The sequence below is a fragment of the Pteronotus mesoamericanus genome, unplaced genomic scaffold (assembly GCF_021234165.1).
Source record: "Pteronotus mesoamericanus isolate MK-2021 breed Mesoamerican mustached bat unplaced genomic scaffold, CSHL_Meso_final contig_2, whole genome shotgun sequence".
NCBI classification, from domain to species: domain Eukaryota; kingdom Metazoa; phylum Chordata; class Mammalia; order Chiroptera; family Mormoopidae; genus Pteronotus; species Pteronotus mesoamericanus.
Window position 1 is genome coordinate 17,322,290 of NW_026555084.1, and position 15,128 is coordinate 17,337,417.

The 15,128-nt window shown below is 42.1% G+C and overlaps 1 protein-coding gene across 1 annotated transcript in view; it reads right to left on the reverse strand.

Annotated features, from left to right (window-relative positions):
- Positions 1 to 15,128, reverse strand: part of STK32A (serine/threonine kinase 32A) — a 91,269-nt gene that overhangs the window by 16,959 nt on the left and 59,182 nt on the right. The window contains exons 6-7 of the mRNA XM_054567935.1: positions 11,164 to 11,201; positions 5,454 to 5,543 (exon numbers count right to left, since the gene is read on the reverse strand). Of these exons, the coding sequence (XP_054423910.1) occupies positions 5,454 to 5,543; positions 11,164 to 11,201 (128 nt within the window). The remainder of the gene's footprint in view (positions 1 to 5,453; positions 5,544 to 11,163; positions 11,202 to 15,128) is intronic.

Sequence of the window (15,128 nt, forward strand, 5' to 3'; positions counted from 1 at the left end):
CACGGCTATACATTCATGCCAGGGGAACTGCCAGGCATGGAATGTGTATCTTCACATCCACTAGATAAGGCCAAACTGTTCATCAAAGTGGTTGTTCTCACTAACCGGATGCAGAAATGTATCTGACTTCCCTTAGCTCAACTTCCTTATCCACATTTTGTATTAACTAAGTTTTTGACTTTTGCCAATCTTGGGAGTGTGTAATTGTTTTTGATTGTGGTTGAAACTGATATCACCCTGATTACTAATAAGCTTGGCCATGTTTTCATGTTTATTAAATATTTGGATTTCTATCATAGGGTTTTCAGATTTATTTAAAACAACTGGAGCATAGATTCTGGTCAGGATATAAAAAAGGGCTCCAAACATAATCTATAACTTTAATGCAATAAAAATAATGGATGAAATTTACAAAATGATTATAAATTTCATCTATAAAAAAGTGTAATGATATTCTGAAAAAGCATAAAGAGACTTGGATTCCATGTAGTAAACTATATAATAAAGCCACATTATTAAGATTTGAAAGCCACAGCATATACATGCTAGTGTATAAATTACTTAATTTATGACTACATTTCAAGTAAACATGGAAAAGGTCTTATTTAATAAATGATCTTAAAATAATTATTTAATAACCCAACAAAAAATAAAGTTGGATCCTTACCTCATAATGTCAGTCAAGACAATATATAGCCAGATTAAATAAAAAAGATACTATAATAAAAATATCAGGTAACCATATTGAAAATCTAGAGGTAAGAAGATCTTGCTAAGAATAGCATAAAAGAAATGATAAAGTAAAAAAGTAGTGATTTGATGATGTTAGAAAACTAGTTTATGACAAAATATAAGAACAATAGCATCTAAAAAGAATCATACTTATAATGCATGATGCACTAGAATTCAATATTCCTAATATATAAAGGCAAGAATTCTCTAATCATTCAGAAACATCAAAATGGGTAAAAAAACAACAAACAAAGGATTAAAACTCTAATAGAAAATGGGTGAAAAACATAAACAGGCACTTTACAAAAGAAGTCAAAGAAATGCAATTTTAATATTCTAAGGAGGTACCATTTTCACTGATCTTTTTGAGAACATTAAGATATTGATAGTGTGGCCTGAAATCAATGTGAATTTTCAGGAGGGAATGCACTAGCATTACACCCTCTGGCCAGAGGGAATTCTGTGGGAGTTTATTACAAGGAAATACTTAAGTTGCAGGACATATTTCTGTGAGCAGGATTTTTATCGCGAATTTATATTTCAACATGAGAAACAACCTAACATTCAATGAAGAAGTTGGAGAAATAGATTGTGATGGAGCCCTCTGTTTTGTAGCATGTGACCCTGAAAAACACTAGTTCTACCTATGGGCATGGAAAACTAAGGAGTATCAGTTGTCTAGACCCAGCTCTGAGGTCAGAAGCAGGTTTCGGTTTTGGCTGAGGCACGTTGCCGGGCCCAGGGAGGGAGGTGGCCCAACCGAGGGTGAAGTCAGGGCCTTGAGGTCAGCCCCTGAGGGCTGCATCCACAGCTCCCCTTGGGCTGAGCTTAACTTCTCAGTCTGCAAGCCTCAAGTGGCAATAACAACAGTACCAGCCAATAGAATTGTTTTTATTTTAAATGATATAACATGCGTACGAACTTTGAACAGTGCTGGGTACAGAAGAGCTCAGTAAGTGTGAGCCATTATACATACCATCATCAGCACGACCATCTGTTTGAGAGGTTTTTAGACGGGTTTAACCAACTTTGTGCTCCCTACCAGTCACTTGCTGTGTGATTAGGACCATGTCAGTTTCTCTCTAGGCCTAATTGGTTTTTTTCTTGTTTTTGTAAATCTGTGAAGTCAGAATAATAATGAAACCAATTGCATAGGGTGGCTTTGAGAATTTAATGATGCAATAAATATTAAAAACTTAGCAAAGCACTTGGGCCATAATAAATGCTCACGGTATGATGCCTGTTATTACTGTGATTATTTTATAAAGGGAAAATTCTAGGTCACAAAAATTCCATACGATCCAGCTTGAAAAAAGGGCACGTCTGAGTGAGCAGAGACTAAAGCTCTGGAAAGAAAGCATAAATATCTGTAAGAGGGGGGATTAATTTAATAATGTCCTCTTTGCTTACCTGCATAGTATACATTTTCCATAGTGAATCTGTTTGTTTTTGGAAGAGAAGCCTGTTTTAATTGGTGAAGCTCTGAGTGGTCTGGAGCAGAGTCCCCCAGACCTAGGGGGGAGGGAGGAGGGAGGGCTGGAGTGATGGGAGGAAGCATGTAATTAGAAGATTATGAATGAAAATTGGTTAGGAACTGGCAGGCTGCTCACCATCTTATTTCCAGAGCCAAGGAACTGCTTCATAATATGCCCAGCATCTCCTATTAATAGCTATTGCATATTCCTGTAATCTCCAGTCAGTCCTGAATCCAAGTTTTCTTTCTTTTCCGAATTTTTTCTTTCTTTCTGGTTAATTGCTAATTAGGACCCTATAAGAATGTTATGAGTTCCGGTGAGTGTCAGGTAAATTTTGCCAAACTATTGGGAAAATAATTTTTAAAAAAGATGATTTCTATCCATGATTCCTCTTAGAAAGATGCCATCCAAAAATCAAAGCCAAGGGCAAATTCTGAATAAAGAAATAAGTGATGATAGTCAGATATTCATTCCTTAATAAAACGAAATATTTCCAACAGCTTGCCCTATTTAAATTGCTTACAACCATTAAAGAACCACAAATAACATTAAAAAAATTTCTGTCTTGCAGGAAGAAGCTTGATTTTCTAAAGTTAGACCTTGGTTTATATCTGGGCTATTTTCAATTACTAACCATGGGATCTTGGCCAAATTACTTAGCTTTTTATTTTCCTCATTGTAAAATGGTGATAATTATAGCCTGCCTGTATAGGGTTGTTGAGAAAAAAAAAAAAAGAATGAGTAAATGAATGCAAGATATTTAACACTCTGTCTGGTCCACAGAAAGCTTTCAATAAATATTAGTAATTGCTAATTATAAGTGTGAAAATGGAGAGGCACAGAGAACTTTGACCAGATTCCAATTTCCAAGCTTTGTGTTATGAAAAGACAAGAAATGCCAATTTTGAGGAGAATTAAATTATATAGATCTTGTATTTGAAATTACTGGAGAAAGAAAATAAAGGTGGCCTCCCTTTCCTCCCCTCACCATGGAAACCAGACCTAGAAAACCCAGATGCACATTTTCTAGTTTGGCTCCAAGAAAATAGTCCTTAATATGGCAACCCAGGAAACCTGCGGAATTAAACTCATCAGACCAGCAGGCTTGGATAGGCTTTTATATCACTTGAGTACCATGGGTGTAGGCAGAAAATAGGCTGAATTACATGTGTCCATTATTTTACAAGTGACGAAAGAGATTTATTCCCCCACTGATCATTGGAAGCCAGAAAATTTGCAGTTGTTCAAATATCATATAAAATAAGGCTCATTTTCTTCCGTAGATTTCTTTCTCTTAGAAAGCAATGTAGCCCTGTATGTGGGGGTTCTCTTTTCTTTGCTCTCTTCAGTTGCATGAAGAATGAAATATTAAAAGAAAGTGGCATTGTCCTTGCCCTTGAGTTCAAGTACAAATATTCTGCCTGTGAACTCGTTCCACCGCAACTTAATTTAATCCCACCAGTTTAACCAGAGACACCATCCACTTTAAGCATCTGATTAGGGCCGAAGCATGTCATTTTTATTCCCTCCTTATCCGTTAACAACGATGCAGTGTCTAGCCTTCCTTTTTTGGCTGAGCATGGGATGCCTTGGGAGAGGCTCAGTCTGTTGCCTGGTAGATTTAATCCCATTTGCTTATTAAAATATTTACTTCAGACAGTCCTGCAAATTTTAAAACCAGTCTCACATCTGATCCAAAGCTCCCTGATGCCATCAGGCTGGATCCAGCCACCTTGGTGGGGAGACAGATGCCCACTCCAAGTGTCACGGACCTCCTCTCTTTTTCGAGAAAGGACCATTTGTTTAGGATGCTGATGAAGTGCGCAGGCGCGGGGGTCCACACTCAAGTGCCCTGCACCGCCCTGGAGTGATCTCTCCTTAGCTGCGTCCGATGGCTGGCGGGGCTCAGGGGCTGCCGTAGAGGTCCTCAGCTCCCAGTGCACGTTACCGTTCCTGAAGAGCTTTACATGACTCTGCTTGGGTGTCACCTCGGAGACTGACGTAGTTGGGCTCTGTTGGGACTGTCCCCGCCTCCAGTAAGCCATGCTGACCGGAGTTTCCCTGCCTCCCAAGCCGCACCCCGTGGGCCCTGGAGGGACCCCTGTGAAGCTGACTCACCCCCATCTTCTAGCCAATCTTCCTGCTCCCTCCGCCCCCGCCACATACACACAGCTGCCTGTCTCTGGCCCCTACCACAGTGATTCCCAGAAAGACTGGACTCCACACTCATCAACATGCCATGGTCACTCTGCTCTATAAGCACGGGGACCGGTCAGCAAATCCAGTGACTACACAGCCATCAACCAGGACTGAAATGCCAGGCACCTCATCGCACACCCAGGCACCGACTTTGCAGACACCCTGTTGAGATCCGACTCATCTATGTTAGGAGTAGCAGGGAGAGCAGAGGAAGACTTCTGTCTTCCGGAAGACCGTATGCCCCCGAAAGGGCAACAGACCTTCCTTTACATTTCTGGGGGTACACAGGGGTTGAGGCCTCCCTGTGTGAGTATGGTACCTGCGGGGAGAGAGCTGCTTCCAACAATAGGACGCGGAATTCATATTAACCCGTGACTGTTAGCACAATTAAATGGGAAACCTAAATGACAGTTTTGGCACTACTCCCTACCCTTTAGGTACCCTCTGGGTAAATTTTAAATCTTTGGACAAAACCCAGTTCCTTATCTTTATAAAAGGAATGAAAACTAAAATTATAACTGCAAGGCACTCCGTAAACTTTACAGCCTCTGCATCTAATGCAGTATTATGTAAACAGCGGTTATAATAATACTTGTCAGCATCCTACTTTTTCTCTGTGTCTGTCTTCTCTGTTTGATTCTATTTTTAAACTCCTCTCACTGGAAGGGGAGCTCCTTGGGCGGGAGTCCTCGTCTGTGTTGCTCACTATACAGGGCCACCATCACCAGACCACAGTGCCAAGCACCCAGAGGCAATTAGCAGACATTTACTGAGTTAATGAATCCCCTTTGTCAGGAAGTGGGTAGATGCTGTCCTAAACAACTCTATAAAACAGTACATTCAAAGTGTAATCAATGGCCCTCCTGAGTCGTCAGACGGGGTGCTCCCTGAATGGAGCATCCGAAGCTCCCCAGGTAAAGCCAGAGCGGGGCTTGTCCTTTCTAGCTCTAAGTCCCCACAGATGATTGGACCCGCAGTAAAGGGTGTCTACAGGAATGAAAGACAAAAGCTTGCCCTTAGCCAGGACAGCCGCCCCGAAGCCCGTACCCATGTAAGGCTTGGTGCCGGCCACGGTGGTGATGCTCGCCTCACGGGGCAGCACGGCGGCGATGTTGAAGTCTGTGATGTGCACGTGCCCTGGTGGGAGAGAAGCACCACAGAGAATGTTAAGTCCATTCAACCCAGGGGCACAGCCACGCTTCTGTTCCCAGCTCAGTCTGTAAGTGCTCCTACGCTTTGGGTACTAGCAGTAAAAGCTCAATTATTCTGTCTTCAAGACCTAATATGTTCTGCCCTGGCTGGGTAGCGCAGATGGATGGAGTGTTGTCCTGGTGCACCGGGGTTGCAGGTTCAATCCCTGGTCAGGGCACAGGCAAGAATCAAGCAATGACTGCATGAATAGGTGGAAGAACAAATCGATGTTTCTCTCCCTCTCTTCCTCACCCACCCTTTCCCTTTCCCTTTCCCTTTCCCATCCTCTCTCCCTAAAAAACCATTAAAAATTGTAAAAATATACCAATATGTTCTTCAGCCAGCTGACCCTCCAGCAGCCAGAACATGACATGCAAAGATGAGTATCTCTGATTGTAAGTCTGTCGCTCAACCACAAGAAGCATTAACTGTGGGGGTTAAGAGCTCATGCCCTGTCATTACACTTAGGCAATTTTTGTTCACAGCATTTTAAGTTGGTCTAACCTGTGAGTATCAACAGGAACCCAAGAGCTATTCAAAATACCAATTTGCCAGTGATCTCTTATGGGATTTTTTTTTTAAGAGACAAACATTTTTACTGTAAAGCAGACATGAATGTGGATACAGCAGGTCTTCAAATAGTGTTATTCAAGGTGGTTTTAATGTGGATGGGAAAAATCGATTCTCAGCAGGCGCCACTGTTTGAGTGGAATTTGCATGTTCTCTCTCTGTCTGCACCCCAAAGATGTGCATGGGGGGCTGCCTGGGCCAAACTTTACTATCGACTCTACTGGCATCCAGCCTGCAGCTAAAGATAAATTTCACTGCCTTTACTGCCAGGGTTAGTTTTGTGCCCAAAGTGTTTGTGTTCGTTTATGTGACGGCATTTTAATACAGTCAAAGGTTTTCTTGCTTGAATGGTGCCTGTGGGTGATTCCCATAACTCATCCTACCATAGTATAGGGGGTCTGTTTTTTGTTTCTCTTTTTCTCCACAAGTCATACTCAAAGCACTGGATCAGTCCTTCGCAAGGTTTGATACAAAGTAGGTAAGCCAGGAGATGCTGTGGTTAAGAGCCCGTTCTCTGAGGTCAGATTATTTGGCTTCAAGTCCAGGTTCTATCACTGACTGGCTCTGTCGACTTAAAAAGGAGGCTTCTCTCTCTGTAAAGCTGGGATGAGGATAGTAGTCTTCTCAAGAGACTGTTAGGAAGATCAAAGAAAATAGAGATTGCAGGAGACAGCTCAGCATTTGGCAGGAAGTAAGGGTCCAATTGTTGCTATTTGTCATGATCAGAAGCTCCAGACTTACAGAGGCGTGTGTGTGTGTGAGAACATGATGCCCACTTGATTTTTAGGCACATTTTGGGACTCTGCAAGGGAGGAGCTGCCACGATAGAAAGCTTAGACCTTCTTCATACCCCTAGACTGAGTATTTGCTTTTCTCTGTCCCCTATGACTAGGGATGATATTAAGAAACCTAAATTATAGATGATGCCAAAATTGTCATTTTGTAAGATATACCAGGCAGACAGTATACTTCCTCTGGATACAGCATTTATTTCCTGAATAACTTCAGAAAAACACAAGAATTTAGACACTATGGAATTGATAGAATTGGATGGGGTACTTAAATTGGTAGGATATGAAAATATTTATCCAGAGAACTGGTATTGTGCCATCCAAGATCTAATGCCTTCCTGGGCTCTGAGCTAGTAAATGAGACGTTTGGGGAAAACAGCAGGTATGCTCTAAGTTAAAAATCATTTCTTAAGTCACGTTCTGATGTGCAAAGAATGTTTATTCACACCATGGAAAGAGTTTCCATTTTATGAAAGGATTTAGCTCCTTTAAATATTAATCTTTTGCGATGAATGTGAACCAACATGAATCAGTTGGCATAAAACAGTTTATGCCTGTTGCTGAGTGGTGCTAAATGAAATATATAAAAAATGTGCCATCACACACGGCACACTTAGAGGAATGGGCGTAGGAGGCAGATCAGCAATAGGCAATTACCCCTCACAGTTGCTAGGTGTCCCCAGGTAAGAGGTGTGTGTGCTGGCCCATCAGGGGTGGAAAATATAAATGTTGATGGGAGAGAATAAATGGGGCTTTCAAAGAGAAAATATGGGAAATCACACCAGAAGACCCTCCAAAAGGCAGCATTGATTTGTGGTTCAGTTAATTCTCCCAAGAGCAACTCTGTGTAATGAGCTCAGGGTAGAGGTTACCAGGAATTGATTCAGTGAAAAGTGGTTAATTACAGTCCCTGAGCAATGCCTGAAAGCCTTAGTTTTTCAGAATCTGAATAAACAGAAAGCAAATAACCTCAAGAATTATTTTCCACAGAAAGGGATTCCGGGACAACGTTTAGAGAATAGCTCTCAATCTTTGTTTGTTTGTTTGTTTGTCTGCTCTGATTCCATTCATATATCCAATCCTTCCCAAAGCTATGCTTCTCTTACTGAGCGATTCTCAAGTTGAGTTCAGGATGGGAATATAATACATAAAAGCCCCACATTAATTTGTTGTCCAAATCCAAAAACTTGAGAAAAGGGGTCATGGAATTTAGTACACCCGACAACAGGTATAGTTGGGACTGTTCCCCAGGCCCACTGGGACAACAGCTCACGGCCCCTAAGCAACTGAGCCCCAGCCCCGGCAAAAACAAAGTGCCCTGAAAAGTGGGCTTAGCTCCCTGCACACATGAAGGACAGCAGAATGGACCACCAGCAACGCAGTTACCTGAGAACTGGGATTCAACAAAATTGCTTAAACACAGGACCTAACACACAGTCTTTGGAATCAAAAGAAGTGCCCAGCATTCACTATCTCAGATAGAGGCATAGCGACATAAAACGAGATGAAGTAGTCTAAGTTTCCCTCCCTAGGAAAGAAAACCCCTACTAACTCATGGAATCATACAAAAAATTAGATAAAGGACATCTAATTTTTATTGAGTCATTTCCTTCTGGCAGTTATTCCAATCAAGCACTTTATAAATAGTATGTCAGTTCATTTTTACAATGAGCCTAAGAAATAAATATTCTTTTCATCCCTGGAGAAACTAAGGCAGCAGAGACAGTTTAGGAAACTTGTTGATACTCTCAGAGCTAGTGAGTGGGTGAATTGTTCTTCTTTTAATTTTATTAAATTTATTGGGGTTGATATTGGTTAATAAAATTATATAGGTTTCAAGTTTAGAGTGCTATAATACATCGTCTGTGTATTGCATTGTGTGTTCACCACCCAAAGTCAAGTCTCCTGCCACCACCATTTCGCCCCCCTTTACCCTCTTCTACCTCCCCCCATCCCCCTTCCCCTCTAGTAAGCACCATACTGTTGTCTGTGTCTGTGAGCTTTTGTGTATTTTTGGGGGGGTCTGGTTTGTTCATTTGTTGCTTTCAGATTTATATTCCACTTATGAGAGAAATCATACGCTTCTTGACTTTTTCCATCTGACTTATTTTGCTTAGCATGATATTCTCATGATCTATCCATGTTGGCACAAATGACAGTATTTCATCTTTTTATGTCTGAGTAGTATTCAATTGTATACATGTATCACATGTTCTTTGGTTTTGAGTTCAGGCAATCTGGCTCCAGAATCCATGCTCTTAACTCTATTATACAGTTAATCTTTCACAAGGTAGTCTCTAAAAATGGTTAAACTTGCAGATTAATTTATTCCTGGACCTTTCTCCAAATCTACAGCCACCTAGTGGTCAAGACGATAAGGAGGTAAAAGAAGTTGAATGAGACAGGACAGAATGGCCTCATGGTAAAATTAGGATAAAACCATGTTTGAGATCTAAGATAAAAACACTGTGCTCTGAAATGGATGGTACATCTTGAACAGGTTTTGGTTGGCAGGACCTATATGTCCCATTCAGGGCCTCGGTGAATGGTAGAGCAATACCTATGCTAAACAATGGCAGCTGGGTCAGGTGGGAACAAGAAGCCCAACCTGGGTTCTGCTTGGCCAGCCGGACATGCACCTTAGTGAGACTGTGGTGGGCAGACAGAGCACCTTTTTGTAAGTTGTGCCAAGGTGGCCTCTATATGCTAGGTGAGGCCCCATCCACAACGGTGGAGCTCTTGAAGAGTTTCTGTGCGCCGGGTTGAGGGAGGATCCTGCATCCTGTTTAAGGCAGGGTGGGCTGGCATGTTAACGAAAGTCACCTTCATGCTAAGTTTCACCATTGCTCACATTTCTGAAATTCAGAGAATCTGTTCCCAAATGTCCGAAGCAGTAAAGGGAAGGAAGAAATAAGGTGTTGAAACAGAGTGGGGGGAAAAAAATCCTTTTAGGCAGCCTGTAAATAAATAATGATCCTGAGCTTTTAAATTAGAGGTTATACACAAAAGTGTTTCTTAGCCCTCTGAGCACAGAGCGCGTCTGGTAAATCACATTTAAAATGCAACTGAGTAAATAAATCATGCAATGGGTGGTACTTGGAGTTTCAGCCCCACTTGCAAATCCCTTTGGTCAAATGTGTAAGAAGCTTTGCAGATTTACGACTTACCTAGCAGCTTTCTGAAAGGAATGAGGATCTTATTGCCACTGTAACATTTATAACTTGCAGGCTGTGCATCCTACAGGTCTACTCTGGTGGACCAGTAAATCCAAATGTACATTCAAATGAATGTTAGAGGTTAGACACATTTAATCACTGTGGCAAAAGCCTGTCCTACAGGATATCTTTAATCGGTGTTTCTTGAACTGCAAGCATTTATTTTTCCCCTTCATGGTTCTTCTACATTACGTTCCTATCTGGGTACATATATATTGTCATCTACTTTATATTTTTCTTTAGACTGACTGATTTTCATAATCCTTACCCAAGTATATTTAATGATTTTAGAGGGAAAGGAGGGGAGAAAGAGAAACATCGATTGGTTGCTCCCTGAATGTGCCCAACCAGGGATTGAACCCACAATTTAGGTATGTGCTTTGATAGGGATCAAACCCGCAACCTTTCAGTGTATGGGATGATGCTCCAGCCAGGGCATAAACTGGCCGATTTTTTAAACGGACAAATCAGTGAACAGAAAACTCGACATCTCCTCTGCAAATGTAAACCCAACTTGCCCTTCTAAGAAGGAAAGCATAAAAGTTGACACAATGCCAACAAACCAGTGTCCCTAATATCTAGGGAGACACCACTGCCTGCCAAATGCTCCAAGCTTGAGGGCTGTTCTGTCTCGATGAAAAAAAGACGATGATGGTCATAAAGATATTAAGGCAAACCAGCACCAAAAAGCTGAGATGGTTTTCCAGAAGAAGTCAGTAGGGGTGGAAGGCCATTGAAAAGAGGACTTTCTCATTATGCAAATTCAATGTTATGTTTAAGGATGTGCTGGTGTACTAGGCCACTGCTGTAAATGCTGAAGTTTCCTCAGATTGCCCTTCTCACTTGTAAAATGGAGTCTGTACATATAACTCAAGTCAGTCAAGCAAGACACCTTCTATACCTTCTCTATGGGGAATGTTCCTTCGCTGGGGATCATCATTTTTGTCCTATATGCAAGTCATGTTGGCTGCAAACAAATTATTTACTCACCATGTTCATCAAGCAAAATGTTGTCAGGCTTCATATCCCTAGGGGAGTTAAAAAAAAGAGAGAGAGAGAAAGTTGCTCGTGATACAACAAACAAACAGAACCAAAGGGGAACATGCTCAAGAATGCTAAGTAGGGTTGAAACAATGTACCGGCCCCTCACCACTCACCATCTTACTCAGTTTTCACAGTGACTCTAAGAAACGATTACCATGAACACCCCCGGTTTCTAGGTCAGAAAACTGCGGCTTCAGGAAGCTAAGTAACTTAGCCCAAGGTCAGAGATAGTAAGTGGAAGAACTGAGTCTCCCTCATTCAAACGCTCAGACTCTTAATTTCAATAGCATATCCTATCTACGCACATAAGTATTGCTCCACAGGGTCATAGTGGGCATTTAAATGGTCATAAGATACTAGTACTTATTATCATTATCATTTTCATCTGTGTAAATCTGTAGTGACTATAAAGCCTCTATAAGAAAAATGGTTGATAACATGATTTTATTTTAAACTTGCAGAGATTAGAGTCCTCTTTAGAATGATGTTACAATTTTCTAGTTCGTTAATAAATATGGGGTGGTTCATTAAGATTTGGACCAGTCTTCCACGCCTTGGTGAGATCCTGGAAGTTGCAGGAGGGAGAAAGATCCACCTGCTTCCAGTAATGAGAGGAGTTTCACGATAAATCCTAGAGAAAAGGCTTCTAGGGTTTTCAAAATCTTCGTGAAACGCATACTGTAAGCGCGGCCCCCCCATCAGAGAACAATGGCACTGCTGTTCCTCGCGGCCCCCGTCCCCCACTCTCAGGTCTCACTGCCCTTCCCTAATGTGCCATTAAGGCCCTTCAATCTAAACTCACAAAAGCCATTAGGGAAGAAATTCTGAAATAGGTTTTGGGAACACATTTTCAGCCTCGTCAAGGAGCTTTTATGTTGCGTGAATAAGGTGACCTTGGTCTTTGACAGACTGAGATTGTCAGGGTCCTATTTTCATGAAAATATTCATGACTAACAAGCCCTGACCTACAGAGAGAATCAAGTGCACGCCACCCCCAAGGTGCAGTCTCGTGAACTTTTGAGGATCTTCTCATTTAATTTCTTAGGGCCTTCAAGTTAACTCTGGATTCATAAGTGATCCGCTGCAGCTGTGGCAATTTTTTCTCTGGTGCAGGGTACGACTTGCTAAAAAGATAGAGATTACGGGGTTTTTCAACTGTGTAATTCTATGGCTACTCTCTCTCTCTCTCTCTCTCTCAATATTGCAGATTCCACACCAAACCCTGTGATGGACCCCATTATTTCAAGAATCACCAAGTTCAAACTCATTCACATGGAATAAGGGCCCTTTTATCACCTGGCTCCTGTCCTCCAGCCACACGGAGGCACATGGAGTCCCCTAAGTGCTCCCTGCATCTGCACCCCTTCTTCTGTTCCTTCACCAGAATCAGAGCCCCCCTCACCACTACTCCCAGGCAAGGCAGATTCATTGTCTCATAGCTCAGATGCCACCTCCTGCAGGAAGCCTTTCCTGATTTCCTCGTTCTGAGTCTATGGCCTCTTCTATGTGCCCTGCAGAGTATGCTGCTCCCATCATAACGTTTATCATTATGTTTACTTTATCTTTGCCCAGCTGGATCATAAGCTCCTTGATGTCAGGGATGGTTTCTAGATTACTGTCATTCTCCATCACACAGGCTCACAGAGGCTGGTGGGCAGTAAATGAATGACTCAGTGGTACCAGGAGAAGGTCTAGTGCACTCAAGACTGGTTAATCCTAACAGTATCTACCAGAGTGCTATGGGGCACCAACAAACACTCTGCAGTTGAAAGCTTGAGGGAGACCAGGTGCTAGGATCCTACTCCCTCTTTCAGACCTGCACCCAGCGAGCGTCAGTTAGTGCTTGTGGAGCGAGAAGGAGGCCCCAGCAGCCCTGCCAGGAAGGAGGAGACCTGGGTGACGCACGAGCAGCGTATGCATCCCGTGGCCTGAATGTATGACCGCTTGTTGGGCAAATGGAGAGCTCTGGGTTTGGCACTTTCTGAGCTCCTATAAATCCCTCAGTATCACTTTTATTATTTATTAAAGCTACATGTCATTATACCCACTACTTCCTCCAGAAACTAAAAGTAATGATGCTTAAAGGAAAATATAGAGATCAGAGAACTAACAATTGGTTTAATATGACACTTCTAACTTCAATTTCATATTCATTTATTCATCAAATATTTATCTATTTTGATAAGTCGCTATGCCAGGGCTTCAGAAATATAAAGACAACTGAGATATAGTTCCTTCAGGGATGGAGAGGATATAAAAGATTCATAAGGAACCATGCCAAAAAGACCTGAAGTGGTGAAAAGGTGTGTTTACTACTAAATTCAGAGGAAAAATTATGAGGAAAGTCTAAGACAACAGTAAAAGAAAAAGTGGACTTTTAACAAAAAGTATACAGGCACAGATTGTAAGTATATCATTTCTCCAAAATATTGATGCGGTAACTTCTAAGTCACTACACAGTCAACAGTAGAATGATAACACTGTTTATTTATACACCAGGAGAAAGAAAATTAAAATAAGCCCATGTGCTATATAAAAATTCTTGCTAGAGCACATTGAGATTTTTCTAGTTGTGAAATTTAGCACCACTCTCTTATCTTTTCAAATAAATCCTAAATATGAAATAACTTTTGCTAAAATATTTCTCCCCTTTACGGCAATTTGTTATATACAGTTCCATTTAAAGGGATGTATAGTGTGATTTCACTTGGTGGTTACCGAACCTGGCCATGTTCAGAATCACCAGGCAGGCTTTAAAAATCTTAGATTCTGAGGCAGACCTACCTAGCACAGTCCTGTGATAATTAGACTGTCTGTCCAAACACAGCCTCTTCTAGGAACGACTTAGGTACAGTCACGTTCTGAAATACCACTCAAGCTTGGTTCAAATTCAAAAACATCAAACTGATTTTAAAATGTGGATCTTTACATTCTGGATCTATTCTTTGGTTAAAATCCATGTGGAGGCATATAGCTAATGAGTTCCCTCTCTCTGTTATCTATTGTTCTTGGTGGCCCTGTGGACATTGCATCTAATACCTTATCATATCTCACTTCCCTGGCTTCCCTCCAGTAATCTCTCACCTGTCCCATGTGGTGGTTTCCTCATCCCCATTTCCTTAACCATTCCTTTGTCATTATTCCAGTCTACCGGCCCCCCACCCCCCGACCAGCATGACTTTCTGTCCAATATGATCCCCAAACTGGCCTAACACTGAGACCATCAGATCCCCAGACAAAGGGCATCTTCCCTACAGTGTTCAATGCTGTGGCTCCCAGGCTCTGCACAGTGCCCAGAACAAAGGAGGTGCTTAAGTATTTGTCATCAAAGTGAGTGAGTCTGGTTCCTTGGTTCTCAAACTTCTCGAATCATAAGCCACATATTCTTTTTCCCTTAAGAAAAGAAAACAAAAGAACAACCACCTCCCTCCCCCCTCCCCAAAAAATAAAACACAAACCACTCTATGCCACATGCACTGTATTTACTATTTGGCCAACTAAGAAATGGGTGGTTTTAGTAAGTGGGCTAGTATATACCAGAGTACGAGGGATAAAGAAGTGATTTCTGGAGCCCACAGTTTCAGCGGGGAGACTGTAGAGTACAGGGAGTGGTAAAGCACAACTCCAGACGCACGCACGCACGCACGCGGTACGAGCAGAGAAGGCCGCGCGTCCTGCTGAGCCAGCGGACTCCTGCGCTGGGACCTAGAAACTGTGGAAATGCAATGCGCCCTGCGGCGGTCCAAGGCGCAACTGATACGTCCCGCGTTCTCACCTGAATGACTTCACAGCACATTAGCGGAACTTAATAGGCTAATTACATCCCTTCACTGCGTCTACCCTGAGATCAAGTTGCTCACCCCGCAATCCGCAATCTGCAATCAGATACGGGGTATTGTGAGAACACCGAA